Source organism: Panicum virgatum, chromosome 3K, assembly GCF_016808335.1.
Source record: "Panicum virgatum strain AP13 chromosome 3K, P.virgatum_v5, whole genome shotgun sequence".
Classification (NCBI taxonomy): domain Eukaryota; kingdom Viridiplantae; phylum Streptophyta; class Magnoliopsida; order Poales; family Poaceae; genus Panicum; species Panicum virgatum.
The window spans coordinates 18,105,736-18,129,383 of NC_053138.1; the positions used below are offsets into that span (position 1 = coordinate 18,105,736).

Sequence of the window (23,648 nt, forward strand, 5' to 3'; positions counted from 1 at the left end):
TTCTTACAAGCGGGTCCGGCGTGAGGGGTAAGGTGGGCCCAATATGAGTGAAAAAGATTTTCAATTATTTTCGATCTTTATAGTATATAAAAAAATAAAAAGTTGTGGCCCCATAAGAATAATTTCACGAGTGTAAGATCAAGGACACCGACTAGAAGGGGTGAATATGCGGTTTTAAACTTCAAACACAAACACTAGAGAAATTTAATTAGTAAAACAAGAGAGCTTCTACTTCTAGTAAGACCTATCACTAGTTGGGTTTGCAACCTAGGATGACAAGAGACAATTCAAGCACTAAAAAAGTAAATTGTTCAAAGTAAATTGCAAGTATTGAAATGAGCAAAGAAATAACCGAGCTTGACATAAAAATTTTTCCCGTGGTGTCGTTAACTTGTCGGTCACCTCTTCACCACTCCGGCGAGGTGAGCACAAAGACCTTCCACAACCAATTTCGGGGCTCCTCCACAATCTCCTTGAAGGGCTCCACGAAATCAACTCCTCCAAGCAGTCTAGGAAGCGGCAACTCCCAAGAGTAACAAGTCGATAACGCTTGCTTGAAGATTCTCTAGTGCCACAAAGTTCAAACTCTTGATGCAATGCACTAGGATGCTCTCACACTCACGAGAATGCAATCTCTAAGCAAAGAGTGTGTGTGAGAGGGAGGAACCAGCTATAGTATGTCAAGAAAGCTTTCCAAGAGGCCAAGAGAGCTCCCCAACGGCCGGACTATATATATATATATATATATATATATATATATATATATATATATATATATATATATATATATATATATATATATATATAGTACCCCTCGGGATCTAGCCGTTATGCTCAAAACGCGTTCAAACAGGGGTTTCGTGAACTGTCCGCCTTAGACAAACCGGACAGTCTGCCGGTCAAGCCAACGGCTAGAAACGCAAACATTACATGTCAGAGTCGACCGTTACAACACTTCGTGGACTGTCTGCGCCCTAGGGACGGACCGTCCGCTGTTCAAAACTTCAGTCACTCAGAGAGACAATCGTTTCTGAAAAACTGGAAAAAAGGGGGGCGGACCGTCCGCGCCCCTAGGGCGGACCGTCCGCCCTTTACTCCGTGAAGGCCACCAGAAACCCGAAGTTTCAGTCCAAAACCATATGTTATGGGGCGGACCGTCCGCCCTGGGGGGCCGGACCGTCCGCCCTTCAATTTGCCGCGCAACACAGAAACTTGAAGTTTCTGTCCAAAACAATGTGTTAGTGGGCGGACCATCCGCCCCTGAGGGCCGGACCATCCGCCCCTGAGGGCCGGACCGTCCTCCCTACTACTTTTCAGCTCAACACAGAAACAAATGTTTCTAACCAAGTTCTTTCAAGAAGGCACTCATTCAAACCTAGACACCATTTTCTCATGACGTTGTTAGCTCTCATGCATGCAACTAGATTTTTGAGCAAAATGGCACTAACGAACAGTCAAACAAGGGTACAACAACCCCTCTTTATAGTACGGCTATGTATCCTATTAATCCGGTCATATTTCAACCACTAATCGCCTCATGACCGGCAAAATAGAAAAACCCTACCATATACCTTTGCCTTGAGCGAAACCATCCATATCATCTCCAATTTCTTTCATGGCATCAACTCATGCACACATTCTCATGGACCAACCTTACATACAAATTCTCTCAAGAAGTTGTTAGTCCATAAGTGTTGTCATTGATTACCAAAACACGAATTAGGGCCTAGATGTTTTCAACGAGAAACTTCCATAGCTGGCGGACATGGCCGGCAAACAGAAGCTTCTTGCAAGTCAGATTGCCGGTGATTCAGGGCATGAGAGGGCTTGAAATTTGGGGGAAACGAAAGATAACGATGAGAGCGTTCCATTTTACCTCTTACTTGTGCCCGTAACGCACCGTGGCGGTTGGAATCGGTGCGGAAAGAAGTGGCGGCGGGCGCAGTCCATGGCGGGTAGGCCAACGACGGCAATGGCGGCTACAGAAACTAAATCCTAAATCCTAGAACATGGGGAAAACCAAAAGAATATACTGGATTCATGGTGCGAAGGAAGGATGTCGCGGGGAAGAAGAAGGCACCGGGAAAAAAGTCGCAAGGGAGGGGCGACGGGGAGCGACGGAGGTGTGCGTATTTTTACGCACAAGAAAACCCAATTTGCGAATTGTTAGAAGATAGGGAATTAGGATGAAGAACTATTGAGAGTATTTTTTTGTCTTTTTCAAAAAAAATATAGAAAAGAAATAGGGTACTTTTGGAGATGCTCTTAGATCTACCAAGAGTGAAGATACTTTCTAAATGTCCCACAAGTGTTTTATAGATATTGCCGTAGTTTTATTTGGTTGTTACAATATGTCCTTCTTAATGTTGCAGTAATTTGTGGTGGGATTTTCCAACTTTTTTGATGCTTCCCTTATCTGGTGGCACGGCCGTTCGACGCTGGTGTCGAGATCGGTCGCTAGCAAGGCCGTTCTAAGGGTGGGGAAGCATCCCTACTTGAATTGTATTGAAAGGGGTAGTAGATCAACGATCTCGTTTTTAGAAAAAATAAAGCTAAATTTGATCTTAACCGACATGCATCCTAGCAGAAGGACGGAGTTAATCCATCTAGGTGCTGTCGATCCGTCGAGCCCAAAAGCCGCCGCCGCCGCCGCCGAGCTGTAGGAGTTGCACGCGGGGTGCTCGGCATGAGAGTGCCCCCCAACCTCACGTCGAGCTACTACCCCCGCCAGGGAGCCACCTGATCCGGCCGCGGAGAAGCTGGGACGAGCAGCCGGCGTCCACCGCCCCCGCATGACGCAGCCGGCGTCGGTTTCGCCCCACCACAGACCAGAAATGTGGCTGCCCCCAAATTAGTGACTGATCGATACGAACTTAGGCCTTTTCAAAAAAAATTCTACAGTTTCTGTCAAATCGAATTTTTTGGCACATCCATAAAGTATTAAATGCAGTTGAAAAAATAACTAATTACACAGTCTAACTGATTAGCACGAGATGAATCTTTTAAGTCTAATTAGTCTATGATTAAACATTATTTGTCTAGTAACAACGAAATTTACTATAATATCAAAACCTAAACTTTTTCGCGAACTAAACACAACCTTATCTATCTATATCTATCTATACTATAAGGAATAAAAATAATTGAAATAGCCTTCCACAAAAAATGTTACACCCACCCTCTCATGAATAGCCCACGAAATTGAAATTTTTTAGTTGAACCAGCCTCGACGAAAACCTCCGCACAGCGAAACAACCGATTCCGCGATGTTTCTGCCTCTCCCGACGTTTTTTTCTCACCACGGTTCCTACCCCTACCCGCCCACGCGCCATGCCCGTCAGACGCGCTGCCGTGATTGCAGCGCTCGCACGTCGATTGACGAGGAAAGGAGGTTTTACATTCCCAAATCCCCATCCCCTCCCATCCCGCGGCCATGGCATCGACGCGCCGGGGGGCGGGGTGGAGGGCGGGGCCGCGCCCGCCCCCGCGCACCCCGAGCGGCGTCCCCTCCGACCCTCCCAGATGCCGGCCACGGCGAGCGGCGGCGCGCGGACGGAGGAGGCGGCAGCGGCGGCGCCCCGCGTTCTCCTGGACGGGGATGAGGCCGGAGGAGCTGCGGCGAGGCTGGCGGCCTCCGAGCGCGGGTCATGGCGGTTCCGGCACCGGCGCCGGCGCTCCCCCCGACCCTCCCAGATGCCGGCCACGGCGAGCGGCGGCGCGCGGCCGGAGGAGGCGGCAGCGGCGGCGACCGTTGCCTCCTGGATGGGGACGAGGCCGGAGGAGCTGACAGCAAGGCTGGCGGCCTCGGGGCCCGCAACCCCGAGCACGGGCCGCGGCGGGTCCGGCGCCGTCAGCGCGGACGGAGATGAGGCGGAGCACGAGCGCGTGCAGGCGCTGCGTGAGATCAAGAACCAGATCATCGGGCCTGGGCGTCGTGGCGGCGGTCGTGGCGGCGCTGGCGGCGCTCGTCAGGGTGGAGGCCGCGGCGAGGACGATGGCACGCGGGCCGTGCTGGCCGCTGCCGTCGTTGGGCACCTCATCCAAGTCCTGGCGCACCACGACGAGAAGGTAGGGTCAGCTTCCCTCGCTTGTTGGTTGTGTCTGCAGGAATCTGATTGGGAAAAGATTTGTTGCGTTCAGAAGAGTTGACGGAAAGCAACGCTAACTACTTCTTGCCTTGTTTCCTGGTTGAGATTTGGGGATATGTTAGTAGTTATGCTTGCAATTTGAGCCAGAAATTGTTACAAACGGCGGCTTGAAGTCAGTGATTGGTTTAATTGTTTGTCTCACAAATATCAATATTCGTGAACATGACAACCGTTTTTGTTGAAGACAACTGAGGGAGTTCGGTGAAATTCTACCTCCGTTTGGTGTTATTCTTTTATTCCAGCCCATGTCCTGGTTGAAGTATTAACTGTTTCTGCACTAGACTAGATTAGCCTCGTATATTATCATGTTGATCTTTCTTCTTACTGATGACAGGTTCTTGGTGCTTGGGGACTATGTTGGGAGGTTTGGATGGATGGATGGCGCGGCCGCGGCTGCACGGAGGCGGAGGCGCAGCGCGCGGCGGCGCACCGTCCACAAGGAAGCGCGCATCGCGCCGAGATGGTGTCAGCCGGGGATGGTGGCGGCACCGCTCGTAGTGACCTCATCTGCGTGACTGGAGGCAACGGCTTCATCGGCTCATGGCCTGTCCGCTTCCTCCTCGATCGCGGCTACACCGTCCACACCACCGTCAAGAACCTCGGTGACATGCCCCCCTCTCTGCTCCAGGTGCCAGATGCAATGGTACGAGATTATCTCTTGTTCTTGACAGATTTTCTCCCCTTGCAGATGATGAGGACTTCTACGAAGCACTTGCTGGCCTGACCTCCTCAACCCTGCTTCTGGCCGGTCGGCGATCGAAGGCGCCCGCGGCAAGCTCTGGTGATTGATTCACAGGACACCACGAGCAGCAGAGTAGTCTTTACCATAGAATATGTAAACTAGATTGATTCAACTGCCTCCCTGTCAGATAAAGTATAAACCACTTGGTTTGTTTCATACACCTTTTTTTTAACAGAATTACTTTGCTTGATGATCATGAAATTAAAAGTAGACACTAATAACTTGTTTCCTTTATGCTTCACAGGACACTAATCAGGCAATATTCTGCTACAAAATGCATTTTGAATTATGCGAAACAGCTCCACTAATGTTTCCCTTGATAATTCTGTAAGTTAATTCATTCTGTGTTATCTTTTTAAGTATAAATTTAGGTTGCACTGCACATCATAATAGGCCAGTGCATAAGACATTTGTTTCTTCACTTGGGCCAAATAAACATTTTGACAGTCATGTGGACTTGAATGTAATGCACAATGTTATGATGCTTTAGGTTCTTGCTGAAATGACCAATGGAGGGGTTCTTCTGCAGTGTGGAATGCAAAGGCAACATCATCATTATGAGTGATCCAATCATAGCCAGCTGTTGTTTCAAAGAGAGTCAGGTGCTACTTTAGTTTCCCTGATCAGAATATTTGTTTCTCTGTATTGATGCATATACATATTAATTGATTTGGTATTAGAATGCAAGAAGTAGCTAAAAAAGAAACAAAACATGATTTTCGATACCTGTTATCAGTAGTGGAGGGCAACAGGCACAGAGACTACAACAGCACCAGGTAAGCTAATCCGATATTGTATTAGCTTCTTGCTTAGCAGCCGTTTGCTTTTTTTTTGAAGGATGTGTGCTCTGTTCTTGGAAGCATGCATGCCATGCTGAAGTTGCATCTGCATATATTTTTAGTGACAAGCCCTTGGTTGATTTATTAGTAATTGTGAGCTTCATAAGAAAACATTCATTCTCTTTTTTTCAGTCTGGATTCTTACAAAAGTAGAATTGCATCCCAATTCAGGACAACTCTACATATGTGAATTGCATTGGATGTTTGCTTTGGCGCAGCTTTTAGGAATCAGATGCATGTACGTGTGCATTCTTCACAACATGAGTTCTTAACTTGTGCAGGTGCTAAATGAAGGTACTATTCTGTGTTTATTGCAGGAAAGGATCGTGATCTATCCAAGAAATTTTGGAGGCGAAAGATTAACCTATTTTCTTATTCTACATTTAAGTGCAGCACATATGTGGAAATAAGCAGTATTTTCTTTCTTGTCTATTAGGGCAATCACTGGCTCACTGCATCCTGGGTAGCAACCATTTAATTCAAATAGAAGCATAATCACTTTGCCTATTTAGATATCTTCGCATGCCTTATGTGGTTATCATATAGTTTGGATTGTGCTGTATGGTTTGTTCGGTTCAGCTTTGGTCTTGCATTTTTCTTTTCCTATGGATAAGTATTACAACATTGTTCTACAATGTACTACAATTAGAGGATAAGTATTACAGCATTGTGCTACAATGTACTGCAATCAGAATGGGGCTTATGATTTGTGAAATCACATTGTTCTTGCTTTTGCTATATGTTTTCTTACCTCTGTAAAATGACATTTTTTTGCTTCTCCGGTTCTCATATTGTTAAAATGCAGTAAATGGTCTCCTGGGCAGCAAAGTGAATGCGTATTTGAGTGAATGCGTATTTGATGGCAAGGTGTTCACAGTAAGTGTTCCCATGGGTGACTGTTCTAAAAAAGGATGAACATGAGTTATTCACTTGGCATATCTTTTGCTTAAATTTTATCCATTATCCTCCTTTAAAAAAAACAATTGCATCATCATGGTAAAGTAGCAATTTCATGGGCCTGTAGCCCTGTACTACCGGTCTGTTTTTAGAGCATAGTTCCTTCCTGTGTGTTTTCCATCTGCAAGTTCAGTGATATTATATGCCTCTATTTTGTAGGTACTTTGTGATAGGCTTGGAATAGAAACAACTGCAGAAATCACTGTAATTGAAGTCTTATAACCAAACTTGTATACGCAACCAAGTGAACAGGTGCAATTCCTTAGTGTTTCCTCTATATTGTTATGTACATTCTCTCTAAGCAAATCAATTGTGGTATTGTCATTGTCATATATTTGTAAAAAACTACAATTCTTCTACATGCTTGATACGTGTACACCTTCTTAAGGCACAAACCAATTGCCCCCTGCTTTGTTTGTTCAATTAAAAGGTTGGAGTCTTCTGAACATATTCTTGGACCTTTTAACTAATGGCATTTGTCATGCCCAGCTTGACTGGTGCCGCCATCCTTGAAAAAGCAGCTCCTGCTGCATCGAAGGGTAGTGACCATCCTTCACCTTCAGATGTTTTCTGGCTCATCCATTTAAAAGGTGCTCATATATATTCCATTCAAAGTTTCTGGGGTATCCAAATAATGGTTGTGTCAAGTTGGGTGTGGCAATGGTAGGCATTGTGAATTATCTGCTTGGCAATGATAATGCTTCTACCTTCTTGGCCATGCAGCGACCCTCCAATACTGATAACAGGTGTGTTTGAAGTTGCTTATGACATGTTTGATCAATTGGCGGGCTACATTCATGAAGCCTAAATCTGTTGCCTGGGTGCATGGTGCCTTTCGGACAGGTACCTGAACTGATCCTAAATTCGAATGACCTCCATATTAGCCATAACTAAGAAGTGCATTATTATGTCATAATCATTATCACTAAGGAAAGCATCTGCTTTGATTTCTAGAACTCCGCAGGGTGATACAAAGGAACAAGCATTACTCCCAGTATGATTGTTTGAAGCATTGAGTTTTGTATTTGCATTATTCAATTCAGAGCCCATGCGCGAGGGGAGGCAGGGGCGCGGGACAGGCGCCTGGCGAAGGCACGGGGCGGAACGACCTGAGGAAGACGAAGCACGTGGGGAAGAGGAAGAGACAAGGCGCAGGCGCAGGCGCAGGCGCAGGGTGGAACGATACCATCGGCGGCGGCTCGTGTTAATTTGTGTGGACCCAGGCTCTCCGCATAGTCTAACGTGAGAGTGCTCTATGCTTAGTGGCATTCCAATTATGATCATACCAACTTCTAGCACGCCCGTGCCGCGCGGGCATTGTTACTAGTAAGTTCTTGGAGTGAAGATGTGAACCCAACAGATATCAGACATTCATATGTGAACCAGCCGAAAAAGAAGAAGCACATGTGAACTGATTACGGTTTGGAGCCTCATCTTCTCAGAAGGGGGAAAAACTGGTCCATGCATGAACTAGCGAGCCCTGTTTAGTTTCTAAAAAATTTTCTATAGTACCAATTACATCGAATGTTCGACACATGCATGTAATATTAAATGCAGTGGAAAAAATAACTAATTACACAATCTAATTGATTAGCACGAGATGAATCTTTTAAGCATAATTAATCTATAATTGGATATTATTTGTCAAGTAACAATAAAATATGCTATAATACTAAAATTCAAACTTTTTCACCAACTAAACACACCTGGTTTTCGTCACATCTTGCATGACTTCCACGGTTCCAAGCAAAAATAAAGGAAAACACATGTACGACTCTGGTGATGGAAACACTGGCGTGATTTTAATTAGTCATAGTTGCCATTTGAAAAGGATGAGACCCTGTCATCGCTGAAGACCGCAAATTGCATGGCGTGCCTATCACGCGCCGGCACGCGTTGGGTGGCATTAACAAAGTAGGCAAGTAGCACGAGCATTGCGTTGCATCTAGAAGAACCTCCCGCTTTTCAGAGCACCCGAAATGAAGCGTTGAATGTCAAACCCTTACCTACTGACTGCCAATTTGAATTGACCAAACCCCATCGAAACGGACAGCGTGCTCGTGACCTGCCTCCGCTCCGCTTCCACGGCTAACCTCTCGCGCTCTTGCCTGGCAATCCGCTGCCTCGGCACCTGTATTTGTCGTCCACCTCTCGGCTCGTACTCCTGATTTCGACGCAGCCCCAGAAACCGTCGGAATCTAGAAGAAAGCTGGGCAGCCGCCGGGGAACTTCAAAATATGGGTGGGGGGTGCATGTGGCGGAGAGTCGTAGACCGAATGATTTTTTTTTTGAAGAAGCGGCACCAGATGAAGTCATGGAGCCGAATATTTCAAGCTTCTAGATCGGAAACCGGGATTTTTCCTTGCACGCGGACCGATCAGGATTTAATACCGGCACATGTAACGACCATCGTGTGACTCGTGTATGTTTTCAATCCGGTACCAAGATTGCCGAGCAGAAATGATCAGATGCATGAACAGGACAACCTTTTTTTTTTTTACCGGCAACTCCACTCGGGCTAAGTCAAGCGGGTCAACCCCGGCACAAGAGAGAAGACCACCCCGCGGTATTGACACTTGACAGTGGCTTCCCTGGAGGCTGGGACACCAAGTATAAGACCAAGACCGGCCGTGGCGTGAACCAACCAAGAACCAACTCTTCACAAGACCGTGCACCAAACAGAGCAGAGCAGAGCAGAGCAGAGCAGCGCCGAATCACACAGCGCGTGGCCCTCTCTCCTCCGGTCCGCCATGGCGACCGCCGGGGCGTCGAGGAGCGCGGCGGCGGAGGAGGACAAGAGCGACCCGGCGAGGCCCCTCGCGCTCGCCTCCCCGACGGTGTACCCGGCGGCCGGGGACGCGGAGGAGGAGGAGGCGGCGCAGACGGCGACCGGGTGGCGCTCCGTGTCGTACCTCCGGAAGCGGCGCCGGTGCCTGCTGTGCTGCGGCGGCTGCTGCGTCACCACCACGGTGGTCGTCGGCATCATCATCCTGGTGCTCGCGCTCACCGTCTTCAAGGTCAAGGACCCGCGCATAACCATGAACAACGTCTGGCTCACGGCCATCAGCTCGGGGTCCGGGACGGGGGTCACGAGCCCCGTCGCCACCAACGCCACCATCACCGCCGACGTCTCCATCAAGAACCCCAACGCTGCGGCGTTCCGGTTCTCGCGCTCCGCGACGGACGTCTACTACAAGGGGCAGACGATCAGCGTGGCGTACGTGCCCGCCGGCAAAGTCGGCGCCGACCGGACGCTGAGGACGAACGTGACCGTCGACCTCCTCGCCGACCGCCTCGCCAGCGCCATGAACACCACGGGCCTCATCTTCGGCCAGGAGTACGACATCACCACCCACACGGAGATGAACGGGAGGGTCAGTATATTGGGGATCATCAAGAAGCACATCGGGATCAAGCTCAACTGCACCATCGTCATCGAGGTCGGGGGCGCGGCCGCGGCGATCCAGTCAGGGGTCCCCTCCACCATGCAGAGCAAGGGCGTGGATTGTATTGCAGATGTGTCCATGTGAGTCGATTAGCGAACTGCGAGTATGCTTTTAATGTCTATTTTCTTCCTTATAGTGGTCTTACTCCTTTTCATTTTCGCTCTATTTTGCTGGCAACCGGCAGCAGTGGCCCCAGCCAGCCGAACAAAGCGTTTATAGATCAGTTCTACACTGTTATTTAGGTTGTATAAATACCATGTATGTTATGTTTTCATGCTTAAATTGCTGCATATTTTACTATTTGAGTCCCTCGTTCTTTCTGAATCCTATATTTTTTTGTGACATGAACCCTATAAATTTTGATGGGAATGCACATGATCTGTTACTGACATGCATTTGTCAGATAAGGGACAGATGACTCCATGATACAGGATACTGTATCATTCAGAAACAGTCTGCTCATGTAAACCCATTATCTGTAGCTTGTGCCCCGTGTCAATTTAAATTGCTGGTCTACAGCAATGGCGGCACAGAAGAGGCATCCTCACGCAGTCAAGCTGAAAGCTGAAAACCCCAGTTTCAGTTTCAGGTAGACCAAAATATAATAAAAACATAGGCAGAGGAAGAAATTAAAGGACAGCAATTGATAGTAGCACATGAACTCATAACAACTGCCAACTATACAAACAAAGTGGTTTAATCTACTGTAGAAATGACACAGAAGGTAAAAAGAATAATTCATTCTTAAACCTGTAGAAATGTAAATGTTAAAAAATACAGAATATATGTAGAGACTTGCCTAAACAAACTGATCACAAAAAATGATAAGAGGTTAAATACTCAGACAAAGGTTGATTAATGGGGATATTTCAAACAAAATATTTGCACAATTACAGAAGTGACACAGGGGGGTATCAACTAAAGCTAATGTGACAGAAAAGTTGAATTGATAATTATAAACATCAATCTACTTTATCCGGTGCGCGGCCAAAATTGCACTTATTCTGGGATAGTAGTACTTCGATACAATAGTTCAGCACATAAACACAGATGTCAAACAATAATAATTACCAAACTTTAGAAATTAGAACAGCATTCCTTCAATCATGTACCTGTCACCATCAGAAAAGTGCAAAGAAGCACAATAAGCCATAATAACTAATCTATTTGCACTGCACTAGGACCAAAACAATACATTGTTTCACAGTATCATACATACCCTCGGGCATGGGTTCAGCAGATCACACAAAACACAGGAATACAATACAGAAAGTTCTGACAAAACATACTTGTTACTTCAAAGAAAGCCTTTTCCCTGCAGAAAGTTGCTGGTTTAAACAGAACACAATATACATAGTAGAATAGTAGATACAGGGTATCACGTCAGCAATTTCTTTGGTATGATTCATTGGTGCTCAATCACACATGATCACATCACACAGAATTAACTTGAAATGGCATGAAAATGTGCTAACTTCACGTAGCCAAAACATACTTGTTACTTCAAAGACAGCCTTTTCCCTGCAGAAAGTTGCTGGTTCAAACAGAACACAATATACATAGTAGAATAGTAGATACAGGGGTATCCCGTCAGCAATTTATTTGATTCATTGGTGCTCAATCCCACATGATCACATCACACGGAATTAACTTGAAATGGCATGAAAATGTGCTAACTTCACGTAATAATTAACCCCACGCATAGTATTTATAGAGAAGCAACTTGGTATATATGGGCCCGCCATCCCTGAAAAAGTAAAGAAAGAAACAAAAGGAATGAGAGCGTCACCATGACTCTACATTGTTGAATGGTGACATGGCAAATGAAGAACACCAACTGATCATTGTACTACAGTACAATACTAGGTTCATTATTCATTTGGCAATTGTCCAAGTCTGCAACTAGCAACATCTTGCCTTTTATAAAAGAACCCCAAATTTGGTATAAGGTATGCATTTAACGTGTCATGATGTCAACTAGTTACAGTTGGTTTACTAATATCCCAGAAACCAAAAGACAAGAGAAAGGAGCAACATTCATGTACAAAAATGAAATTGTTCAGCCAGAGATTTAAGAACCAGAGAGAAAACATGAGTATTTGAACCTACCAAGGATAGTGTTTGAAAATTCAGGCTAGTCAACAGGATGGACAAATTGAAATAGAAAGACAGTTTCCATAACAGATATAATGGTATGATTCAAATAGAAGGGGGTCAAGGACATAGTTACAGATGGAAGTTTAAGGAGGAATCTGCACAAAAGGATCATCTCAAATGTGATTAGCTTCCTCAAAATCTAATGACCTTGTTGAACATTAATTCAGTTGTGACTGCAAAATCCAGTGCTCCAAATTATCAGACAGGCAGGGTGTCAGAAGTATCTCAAGACCCAGAAATAGCTCAATGACTAAGAATTTTACAATATAGAATTTCCATTTAGATGCTAGAAGCTTTTGCTTGCACAGCTGTACTCCCACATTTTGTGAGAACTAAGCAGCAGGTTCTTTCACATTCTTGCTACCAAAACAATAAAGCCCACATCCAAGAATGTACACTGCAATATAATTTATATAAATGGAATAAAGATAATTCAGAGACTGATATTGCACATACAACTCTATAGGACCACAGGTACCTCACTAGATAGAAGCTATATATTAAAATTTAGAACGCAAGAACAATGTATGTACACTGCTTGTCTTCCTTGGTCCAACAATTCACTGCTACCAAGCAAAACTTTCTATAAGTTATGGCAGCTCTCTAATCCAACAGTTGAAATATGCTAAGCATCACCAGTGAATCACCCAAACCTGTCCAGAGAAACGAACAACCAGATCGGCTTCTCAGCGTTGACAGGCAGCAATAGCGGGATTAATACGAAATGGACGAAGAATGCGAAGTGACAACCTCCATCACCTGCTCCGGCGACGGTCAGCAGCGTATTGCGACAGCGGGACGAGCTCCGACAGCGGGGTGGAGAGCGGGGTGGAGACGGGGGTGGGGATAGGCGAGGAGCGGCAGACGGGGCACGACGCGCTCCGGCGCAGCCACGCGTCGAGGCACGTGAGGTGGAACCTGTGCTTGCACTCGGGCATGACCCGCAGCATCTCGCCGTCGCGGTACTCGCAGAGGCAGATGGAGCAGGCGGCCTCGGCGTCCGCCCCCAGCGCGGCCCTGGAGAAGGGCACCGTCGGGTACGTCGCTATGACTGCCGGGTCGAGGCCGACGGGCGAGGCCGCGGCCGCGGCGCCGCGGGAGGAGGAGCCTGGGGAGTCGTAGTCCTCGGCCACGAAGACGACGCGGGGCACGGTGATGGAGATGTGGCCGGAGCTGGAGGAGCTGGAGGCGGAGGACACGGCGTGGCGCGCGGAGCCCCCCGCGCCGGCGCCGAACCCCTCGCGGGCCCCGCGGCGGAGGCAGAAGTAGGAGGCGAGCAGCACCGAGGCGAGGAGCACGAGGAAGCCGAGCGCGATGGCGATGGCGTACCCGAGCCCGAGCGACGCGAGCGGGTCGAGGAAGGACATGGCTCTCCGCTCCCCCTCGTCGTCAGCGGCGGCGGCGGCGCGATCGTGGGGCGGAATGGCATGATGCGCGGGGGAGGGGCAGAATGGGAAGAGGGTATTTGTTTGCGCGGCTTAGGTTTCCGGGGGCTGGATCTGGTTGTTGGCGGCATTAATTGCCGGGGAAGGAGGAGAAGCCGGGAAGGGGAATCGGAGTAATGGCGGAGGGGCTGGGCGGGTGCAGCGTTCCCTCTCCCTCCTCTGCTCTGGACTCTGGTTTTCCGCCGCGGCTAGGCGGGGTGTGGAGACCGGAGAGAGTGGCCGAGTGGGAAATGGCGGGGAACGCGTGAGTTTTTTTTTTCTCTCTGCTCTGCTCTGTCTCCGCTGCCGCCACGCGGACGGAGCGCGTTGGGCCGCGCTGACGACGCGACGACTCCAGCAGCCGGCGCACGGGCTGCTGCGGGCCGGCGGCCCCGGCCGTGCGGATGGTGGGCTGCAAGCAACCGAGCGGCGGCAGTGGAAACGGGCGTGGGGAAGGCGTAGGCCCTGCTGGCTGCTGCGGCAGTGTTGACTTTTGGTGTTGTGTGATCGAACAGTACAGGCAGAGGCGAAGAGCCGGGCACGACAGGAAGACAGCAACCACGACTCCCCGTATAGAGGCATACTAGAGCCCTTGACTTTGGTCCATGGAACGAGGCTTGTTTCACAGGTTGAGTACAGGGGTCATGTTGGGATCCCTCTTAATATTAGAATCAGCAAGAATCTAGATTTGCTTAGATTTTAGGATTATATAATGCATAGCACGTCTAGATTGTAGAAGTTGTGATAAATCTGAAATGTTTGAAAGCTGAATTCTAGAATCCAGAGTGATCCATACAAAAGAAGAACAAAGCTAACAGGAGGTAAAACAATGAACGGCTTCGAACACTTTTTTTTTGTGGAGAGAAATTGGTCTTGTTATATATGTCCACTCCTTCCTTTCCTTTTTTTTTTCCCTCCGTAGATGGCATACACTTTTGCACCCTAAGCCCATCATTTCCACCAATTCACTTTATATAATTATTGTCTTACAAAATCCAAAAATATATTTTCTCCAAACTAACAGGAAAGTGCACTGAAAATTGATCGAATGTTTTTTTTAGGAAAATGAAAAGGCAAAACAAAATGAAGGAAGAGGAAGTGTTGTCCTTACTTGTAGCTGCCGTCATTGTTTCTACCTCTCTTCCCTAGTATCTTAGATCCAGATCTAGATATAGAGAGATAGGAAGAAAGGGAAAAAAAAGGAGAAACTGATTTCCTTACCGGCAGCCGCCACAGTTGCTTGTGCTTCTCTAGACGTGCTCCTTCGATTATCCTCAAGCTCCCAACTCATGCCCGCTCTTTCTCCACAATCCCTTTGATTCCAATCTTGGTCTAGAGATACAGGAGGAGGAGGAGGAGGAGGAGGAGGAGGAACGGGGATCCTCATCATCAACATGATATTTGTCCACCGGGAGATATTGGTACAGAGGCAGGCGGGGAATGATGGGGAGGCGAATGAGGAGTTTTAATATTGGTGTAGGAATAGGGGGAGGAGAAGGTTGCGGGGCCAGATTATGTTAGTGTGGTAGTCGGGCATCTGACAGTGGTGCTATTGAAAGATGACAAACAAATCTTTAATGGTGCGCAATATGCAAATCGAGAGAGATTCGAGTGACATGAATATGACTTTTAATGTCAGTGTAGGGTTCTCATGTGAGCATACAACGTAGAAGGAAGGAAAATATTACAATTATTCATTTTTTGAGCACAGGGAAAAGCACTGCTATCTAGGGGTGGTAAAGATTCTTAAAATTTAATAATCTAAGTTTCGAGCTCTAAAAAAGACAGACTCTAATTTTATATAATTTTTGAGATAAAAATGATATAAAAATCAAGTTGAATTGTGAAGAGACGGTTGTCCTCCTTGCGGGCTGCATCTCCTCGTCGTGCATTGCATCTCCTCCGCCTCCGCACGTCGAGCTCGAGTGTATGCAGCGGCAACGTTGTCCTCTAGCATGGGCAGGCCAGATGCGCTTTCGAGCCTCGTTGGGCTGCTCTCCCGTAGCTCCGCGCTCCTCCTGCTGCCCATTTGTGCCTCCTTGCATCAATGCAACTGCCGTGATCTGCAGAATCGATTCGATCTGTAGTTGGTGCCACAAAAGGGGAGCAATGTTCAGAGAATCAGAATTGGATCAAAAGCAGTAGAACGGGCTAGAGAGGAGAGATGGAGTGGAGCAACGGCACTGCCACATCTCTCCCAACAATGGCGAGAGGGAGCAGCAGAAATGCCTGCGCTTGCTTTTTTGGATTTGGTTGTACTGATCCAAAAGGACTATGAATTTGATTCAATTAGAAAGCTCAACAATAAAATTGATTTGGTTGCAACCACTTTGAAACTTTGTATCCTTGAAACTAGAAACAACACGCGGCATTGCCGCGCTGAAGCCATTGTCTACCTTTTGTTTTGCCACATATTTGTATATATTTTAGATACTCAGAATAGCGAATGCATGCACTGAATATGTAGCTATGGTAGCTGGATAGATGAAAATGTATGCAAAATTTCAATCTGGTGACCGGACTGTGTTCCTGTGATTTTAAATTTGTAAAAAACAAATGTACCGATGAGCGAGCACCATACTTGCATTGAACTACTAGAATTGTAGATGTTACATGATTTTATAAAGATCCTGAAAACACATAGGGGCCAAAAGATTGGTGTTTGCCATTGCACGAACAGCATGGTCTTACCAAAGACTTGCGTACCACAGTAGCAAAATACAAGGGTCATATTATCAGCTTGTGAAGAGCAAAATATCATTCTCCAGTGTTGTTTGCATTTGTAGTTCACAAAAGCTAACTGGATAGGAGTAAACCAAATCTTCTGATGCCGATTGTTTTGCTTCCTATACATCAAAATGTGTTTCCATCCCCTTCACTTCTTCGTTGCTTGATGTCTGATTAATATGGAAAAAAGTAATTAGTACACATACAGTTGAAGGGAAATAGTAGATTATTGTTACTGCAATTTACCATTAACGGTTAGGTAAATTTTTGCCTTTTGGCGGCCTGTTTTTCATCGTGTTCATCATCTCAACTGCCCTAGCAACATAGTATGATGACATTGATGGAACCATTTTGATTTTATAAAAATTCTCAAAGGTGTAATAACATAGCATAGTAACCCATGGAATAATAAATAGTTACCTGTTGGTAATAATGGCTTTTGTCCCAAGTGCTGTAGTTAAAAGGTAAAAGTTAAAATCATGTAAATAGAATATGTGGATATGCAAGAGTGTGCATTTACTTACTCAGATTGATCGTCTATGTCCATAGCATTGACATCTATGAAGTGAGGAGTTGCTGAAGATGAAGCCTGAAATTTTTTGTAAGTGATTATGTTGTGGGGTTCTAGGGGTACCCACAGCCGGGTGGCGGAACGCACCCGCCTATTCCCAGTGAAGGAGTACTCGGGGAAGTACTAGGCGATGGGACTGGATCTACGCTGTGAAAGGGACTCAAGAACACACGATTTAGAGTGGTTCGGGCCGCCGAAGCGTAATACCCTACGTCCACTGTGAGATGTATTGTTCTTGGTGGTGTGTATGAACCTATCCTCTGCTGGCCTTGGCTCTTGCCCAGCCTGAGGTTTTCTAGCGGCGCCCCCTCCTTTTATAGATCAAGGGGGAGCGGATACATAGAACGTTGATGCCCCGACAGGTGGGCCCAACGTGACTGTGGCTACAGTGGTAGCGAATCTTTCCTCCGATATGCACCCTGCTGCTCTTGTGACTCAGGGGGGTCTTTTCTTGTCCCGTCAGCTAGGCGCCCGTTGGAGTAGCGTAGCTTGCGGCGTGGCCTGCTGAGGCTATTATGTAGCGTCATAATGGGCGGAGCCGAGCCGTCGTATCCATCTGCCACGGCAGGCTGGCAGATGCGGTATGGGCGGCGCCAGCGGCTCCACTGCCTTGGTAATACGCGATCAATAGTGTCCCCTGGTCAATGAGACGCCTCAGCTTCTGTCATATCAATGCAGACGTTCACCTACTGCAATAAATGCAATGGTGGGTGAACGTTAGCAAGGAAACCCAAACGACCATGTCTTGTAGACACGTGGCGGCTCCGGACCACCCCGACGCGGGGCGCCGATCTCTTCCCTTAGTGAGGGGTCCGGTTATTATACAGGGGGTCCGGGACCCAATGAGGGGTCCGGGACCCCATGAGGGGTCCGGGACCCTGCGGGGATCCGGTCTCCTTGGGAGGTCCGGAGCCCCGGCTGCTTGCGCACGAGTTCCTGCCTCTTCCGGGACACGTGGTGTCTCCGGACCCCTCCCAGCTGTGAAACGGTCCGGGCCACTGCTGGGAGAACAGGACTCCGGACCGCATGGGTCCGGCTGTCTGGATGTAGTTAGGGATAACTACAAGATCCTTGCCTGGACACAGCAAGAGGGGGTACCCCAGTCCTGGGGTACCGACAGTGGCCCCTGGGCCCACCTCAGGTGAGGTACGAACCCGCAGGTGGGGCCACCATCGTGATGTGTTCCTACGCAAGTTGATTGCGTTGGTGTGCTCATGGAGAGAGCGGCACCCCGAACCCCTGAGGCCGGTAAGCCTGTTGCCAGATTTAGGTACTAGAGTGCTCTCCATAGGGCGACGAAGGTGTAGGCTTAGGGTACGGAACCAAGCTAAGCGGCTACACAGACTTCGGTTCGCTCCGGGAGCAAGCACCACTTCCCGGACCCGGCTTTTGTTCGACCGTGGCGAGCGGTCTCCGCCGGAGCGGGCCACCGGAGTGGACTTGGAGCGACCGTGGCGAGCGGTCTCCGCCGGAGCGGGCCACCGGAGTGGACTTGGAGCGACCGTGGCGAGCGGTCTCCGCCGGAGCGGGCCACCGGAGTGGACTTGGAGCGACCGTGGCGAGCGGTCTCCGCCGGAGCGGGCCACCGGAGTGGACTTGGAGCGACCGTGGCGAGCGGTCTCCGCCGGAGCGGGCCACCGGAGTGGACTTGGAACGACCGTGGCGAGCGGTCTCCGCCGGAGCGGGCCACCGGAGTGGACTTGGAACGACCGTGGCGAGCGGTCTCCGCCGGAGCGGGCCACCGGAGTGGACTTGGAGCGACCGTGGCGAGCGGTCTCCGCCGGAGCGGGCCACCGGAGTGGACTTGGAGCGACCGTGGCGAGCGGTCTCCGCCGGAGCGGGCCACCGGAGTGGACTTGGAACGACCGTGGCGAGCGGTCTCCGCCGGAGCGGGCCTCCGGAGTGGACTTGGAGCGACCGTGGCGAGCGGTCTCCGCCGGAGCGGGCCACCGGAGTGGACTTGGAGCGACCGTGGCGAGCGGTCTCCGCCGGAGCGGGCCACCGGAGTGGACTTGGAGCGACCGTGGCGAGCGGTCTCCGCCGGAGCGGGCCACCGGAGTGGACTTGGAACGACCGTGGCGAGCGGTCTCCGCCGGAGCGGGCCACCGGAGTGGACTTGGAACGACCGTGGCGAGCGGTCTCCGCCGGAGCGGGCCACCGGAGTGGACTTGGAGCGACCGTGGCGAGCGGTCTCCGCCGGAGCGGGCCACCGGAGTGGACTTGGAGCGACCGTTGCTGACAATCCGATGAAGTATGTTACCGGACCTCACAGTAAGGTGCAAGAAACCAAGCCTTATACTAGAAGAGAGCCCGGGACCTCTAAAGACAGCAGTCCTGGATACTAGAGTACTTGTAACAGGGTAGTGAAGTATGTAAACTTAGGGTACATTACCAGGCTAAGCCACGCGGAGCTTCTCTACCCCAGGATACAAATACCACTTCTCCAGAGCAGGTCCTTAGGGGTCCGGACTGCCTTCCAGCTAGAAGGGGTGTCTTCACCTGACCACAAGCCAGCAACTTAACTTGAATTGTTAGCAACAAGGGAAACTCCGTTCAAGAGGAAAGAATGGTTAAACCAGGCGAATAAATGTAATCAGGGTGGAGCCTAGGTAAAACTGAGAAAGAAAATCTCTTTTATTATTGTGGTTGTCACGGTATACATCGGAGGTCGGGATTACGAGGTTGGACCTCCACCGCTCCGGACCACTTTTGCCTGTTTGTGTGATAGGGCCACAGGTCGGATTTACAAGGTCGGACCTTGACCGCTCTGGACACACACGTAGACGCCACGCTATTACAAAGGAGAAAATCTATCATTCCTTTCTTAGGAGTAACCTACGGCTGCATGCTATACAGCGCGTGAAGGCGCCCTGGATGTGCTTGAACCGCATCATCCAGCATCACCTCGGGAGCTCGGGGGACCCCTCCTTGCCTAAGAGCTGTCACATGCTTACATGGCATGAGACAAATTCTTTGGCTTTGAATGGAAGAGGCCCCCTCCCCCTGCCGTCGTCGTTGCCGATGGAAACCAGAGCGCTTGCGCAGCAGATGGACCAGTGCGACGCGTGGAGAAGTGCGGTCGTTCGCCGGCTTGTCCTTGGTGCTAGCGCCAGGGGCCCCCGCGCGAGGAGGCGGGGTCCTGTCTGCAGCAGCACCGAGCAACGCTACGGTGGATCTCCGGTGCTGGAGTCGGTAGGACGACACGGTCCACTTCCTCCGGGATGGCCGTCGGCTCCAGGCTCCATGTTGAGAGGAAGCCTTGAGCCGACGCCATGCCACCGCAGAGGAGGTGTGGCCGTTGCTTGAGAGAAAACCTTGAGTCGACGTAGGGGCAGCGGCGCCTCCGTTGTGCGCCGCTACGCCGGCTCCGAGGTGTCGCGGTGGCGACGCACAGCAGGCGTCGCTGTCGTGCGCCGCCGCACCGAGGGCGTTGTCGTGCCGGTGCCAAGACAGGTGGAGAGAGTGTGGCCCTGCCTTCCTTCATCTTCAGGTTCGTCGTTGCAGAGGAAGAACACAGCCCAGAGGCCTAAAGATCCAACCTGCGCCTGACTTCCCCACGGACGACGCCAAAATGTTGTGGGGTTCTAGGGGTACCCACAGCCGGGTGGCGGAACGCACCCGCCTATTCCCAGTGAAGGAGTACTCGGGGAAGTACTAGGCGATGGGACTGGATCTACGCTGTGAAAGGGACTCAAGAACACACGATTTAGAGTGGTTCGGGCCGCCGAAGCGTAATACCCTACGTCCACTGTGAGATGTATTGTTCTTGGTGGTGTGTATGAACCTATCCTCTGCTGGCCTTGGCTCTTGCCCAGCCTGAGGTTTTCTAGCGGCGCCCCCTCCTTTTATAGATCAAGGGGGAGCGGATACATAGAACGTTGATGCCCCGACAGGTGGGCCCAACGTGATTGTGGCTACAGTGGTAGCGAATCTTTCCTCCGATATGCACCCTGCTGCTCTTGTGAATCAGGGGGGTCTTTTCTTGTCCCGTCAGCTAGGCGCCCGTTGGAGTAGCGTAGCTTGCGGCGTGGCCTGCTGAGGCTATTATGTAGCGTCATAATGGGCGGAGCCGAGCCGTCGTATCCATCTGCCACGGCAGGCTGGCAGATGCGGTATGGGCGGCGCCAGCGGCTCCACTGCCTTGGTAATACGCGATCAATAGTGTCCCCTGGTCAATGAGACGCCTCAGCTTCTGTCATATCAATGCAGACGTTCACCTACTGCAATAAATGCAATGGTGGGTGAACGTTAGCAAGGAAACCCAAACGGCCATGTCTTGTAGACACGTGGCGGCTCCGGACCACCCCGACGCGGGGCGCCGATCTCTTCCCTTAGTGAGGGGTCCGGTTATTATACAGGGGGTCCGGGACCCAATGAGGGGTCCGGGACCCCATGAGGGGTCCGGGACCCTGCGGGGGTCCGGTCTCCTTGGGAGGTCCGGAGCCCCGGCTGCTTGCGCACGAGTTCCTGCCTCTTCCGGGACACGTGGTGTCTCCGGACCCCTCCCAGCTGTGAAACGGTCCGGGCCACTGCTGGGAGAACAGGACTCCGGACCGCAGGGGTCCGGCTGTCTGGATGTAGTTAGGGATAACTACAAGATCCTTACCTGGACACAGCAAGAGGTGGTACCCCAGTCCTGGGGTACCGACAGATTATAACCTCAAGCAACAAATTTTAGCATAAGGAATATAATTATTTAAATTTACCTGATCTATCTTTTTGGATGATGTTATTGTTACCAGTGGTGGTAGATCTGATGTGTCCATGTTTGATGACACAAATTCAATGTTCGCAATGCTTGGTAGTGTTGCTTGCTTTCCATGTCTTTCTTTGATCATAACAACCTCAAAAGAAGGATCCAAACTTCAGGCGCTTTTTTTGTATAGAACTTTTACTATGAAGGTGAATTTATGATTTATCCATTGCGCTATGTCAGGTGAGCTGGAAGTTGGTTCTTACTGTTTCCTTAGAGTTTCTGCACTTTTCCCAATGAGTTCTATGCCTTTTTTCTCAAAGAACATAAACTCAAGGCTATAGGTGTCGTCTGCTCCTATGAAACAGATCTTGTACCTGAGACATGTAGAAAATATAGTGAAAATATAATTTGCATAATCACCCCGTTCGGTAGGCTGGAGCTGGAGGCTGGAGCTGGAGTTGTGTGAGAGGAAAATACTATTACCTGGCTGGTGGCTGGAGGCTGGAGCTGGAGTTGTGTGAGAAGGAAACACTGTAGGGCTGGAGCAGCCTCCACCAGCCGAACGGGGTGAATATTACATGAGCTAAAAAAATTGCATAGTATAGAATCTAAAATTCAGATTCAGTGTGCTACCAACAGAAACAATACAACGGTTGGAAATGTGCTAAAGGATCATGGGTATAGGCAGCAAAAAGTAGACCCAGACATGGTGGCATTGAGGTTACAGATTGAAAATTGCTCTATTTATTTTAAACTGTTGGTAGGCAGGTATGTGTCAGATTACCATAATTATTGTACCAATGTTAGCAGTTTTAGATCAGTGGGACATATGTTTAGAGTACATTTTAATGAGCTTGGAGCCGCTGCTGACAGGAGCTAGGCTGCCACAATGCTTTAAATAGATGGTGGTAATCAGGAAAATTATGTAAATTAGAAAAGCATTTTTTTCATTGTATCATTAATAGTATATATTTAAACAATGGAATGTGTAATAATTACCTGCCATTGGCTTGTCTAATCAAACTCATACTTAGTATTAAAGTTGATTAAATACGAGATAAATTAGCACCATAATTGCAACAGGGCACACAACAACAAAAAAAAGATGTTTCATGAGCTTTTCTTACTTCCAGTCAAATTGTTTGCAGGAGCAACCAGTTGCCTTTGTACATTCATACCCATCATGACCTGCTACCATTTTTGAGTTGCAAACTTTACAAGCTCTGTAGCACCACTATTGCTTGTCTGCTAGAGAAAGTAGTGTAACTGTGCACTGGAATCTATTGTCCTGGTTTTGCATAATTAGGACAGTAGTGAAGTAGTGAGCTAAGCAGCATGTAATACACATATGGGTAACTGTTAATAATGTAAGGATGTGGTTTGCACCTTTTCTGTATAAGGATCAACTTCTTTGGGATCGAACAAAGTTTTTTCTTCGACACCTTGTTCCATGTAGTCTTCGCTCTAGAGTTCTAGCTTTTGAATTAGCGTCACTCCGTAGGGCAAGCTGTTAGCATAATATAATATATTTACCATAAGCATATAGTTTAAGAATTGTCGGCTGTATCAAAGAAAGAAGATTGAAATTATACCCTCTCTGAAATGTCCTTATTGCTGGCATTTCATTTTCATTTATGTACCAACGACAAGTTGATGTTCCACTGAGAAATTGATCGTTTTCTTTATACACCTTCATTAAAGTGCCCACAAAGATTGCAATTACGTGATGGTTCACCAACATCAAATACAGCCTCTGCATTGAATTCGAGAGCCCTTTGTCCTGATAATGATAAGTCAATTGTGATCCCCCTGCATATTGATTAGATAATCTGAGTATTAATGTAACAGTTAAGAATAAAACCAGCATCTGAAAAATGAGTAAACTTAGTAGTTTGAAATCATACTTATGATCTTGGAGTTTTATGATTCTACGCATCATGA

At 48.6% G+C, this 23,648-nt stretch overlaps 3 protein-coding genes across 18 annotated transcripts; 2 read left to right on the forward strand and 1 right to left on the reverse strand.

Moving 5' to 3' along the window:
- Positions 1–3,248: 3,248 nt before the first annotated feature.
- On the forward strand, positions 3,249–8,156 carry LOC120698056 (translation initiation factor IF-2-like). Of its 13 annotated transcripts, XM_039981518.1 has the most exons (13): positions 3,252–4,068; positions 4,483–4,750; positions 4,837–5,036; positions 5,135–5,217; positions 5,381–5,492; positions 5,571–5,666; positions 5,862–5,967; positions 6,047–6,192; positions 6,535–6,605; positions 6,846–6,938; positions 7,176–7,276; positions 7,410–7,529; positions 7,641–8,156. In XM_039981518.1, exons 1-3 carry the CDS (start codon positions 3,331–3,333, stop codon positions 4,935–4,937), a joined length of 1,107 nt encoding a protein of 368 aa, XP_039837452.1. In that variant the 5' UTR covers positions 3,252–3,330; the 3' UTR covers positions 4,938–5,036; positions 5,135–5,217; positions 5,381–5,492; positions 5,571–5,666; positions 5,862–5,967; positions 6,047–6,192; positions 6,535–6,605; positions 6,846–6,938; positions 7,176–7,276; positions 7,410–7,529; positions 7,641–8,156. The 13 variants fall into 13 exon arrangements, with proteins under 13 accessions (XP_039837448.1, XP_039837450.1, XP_039837451.1 ...); XM_039981511.1 differs by having other exon boundaries at positions 6,047–6,605; XM_039981515.1 differs by lacking the exon at positions 5,571–5,666.
- Positions 8,157–9,343: 1,187 nt separating this feature from the next.
- Positions 9,344–10,441, forward strand: LOC120698058. The gene has a single exon (XM_039981521.1). It carries the CDS (start codon positions 9,437–9,439, stop codon positions 10,214–10,216), a length of 780 nt encoding a protein of 259 aa, XP_039837455.1. The 5' UTR covers positions 9,344–9,436; the 3' UTR covers positions 10,217–10,441.
- Positions 10,442–11,277: 836 nt separating this feature from the next.
- On the reverse strand, positions 11,278–13,939 carry LOC120698059 (RING-H2 finger protein ATL67-like). 4 transcript variants are annotated; one of them, XM_039981522.1, is made up of 3 exons: positions 13,049–13,939; positions 12,823–12,942; positions 11,278–11,879 (listed from the first exon to the last, which is right to left on the reverse strand). In XM_039981522.1, exons 1-2 carry the CDS (start codon positions 13,654–13,656, stop codon positions 12,933–12,935), a joined length of 618 nt encoding a protein of 205 aa, XP_039837456.1. In that variant the 5' UTR covers positions 13,657–13,939; the 3' UTR covers positions 11,278–11,879; positions 12,823–12,932. The 4 variants fall into 4 exon arrangements, with proteins under 4 accessions (XP_039837456.1, XP_039837458.1, XP_039837459.1 ...); XM_039981524.1 differs by having other exon boundaries at positions 13,040–13,938; XM_039981525.1 differs by lacking the exon at positions 12,823–12,942 and having other exon boundaries at positions 13,040–13,939.
- Between the last annotated feature and the right edge of the window lie 9,709 nt (positions 13,940–23,648).

What these genes read in the sequence shown, in the direction of transcription:
- LOC120698056 (XM_039981514.1), top strand. Translation starts at nt 3,331, where the DNA reads ATGCCCGTCAGACGCGCTGCCGTGATTGCAGCGCTCGCACGTCGATTG. An exon ending in TGGCGCACCACGACGAGAAG is followed by an intron (nt 4,069 to 4,482) that starts GTAGGGTCAGCT and finishes TACTGATGACAG; the next exon opens with GTTCTTGGTGCTTGGGGACT. An exon ending in CACCACCGTCAAGAACCTCG is followed by an intron (nt 4,751 to 4,836) that starts GTGACATGCCCC and finishes CTCCCCTTGCAG; the next exon opens with ATGATGAGGACTTCTACGAA.
- LOC120698058 (XM_039981521.1), top strand. Translation starts at nt 9,437, where the DNA reads ATGGCGACCGCCGGGGCGTCGAGGAGCGCGGCGGCGGAGGAGGACAAG.
- LOC120698059 (XM_039981522.1), bottom strand. Translation starts at nt 13,656, where the DNA reads ATGTCCTTCCTCGACCCGCTCGCGTCGCTCGGGCTCGGGTACGCCATC.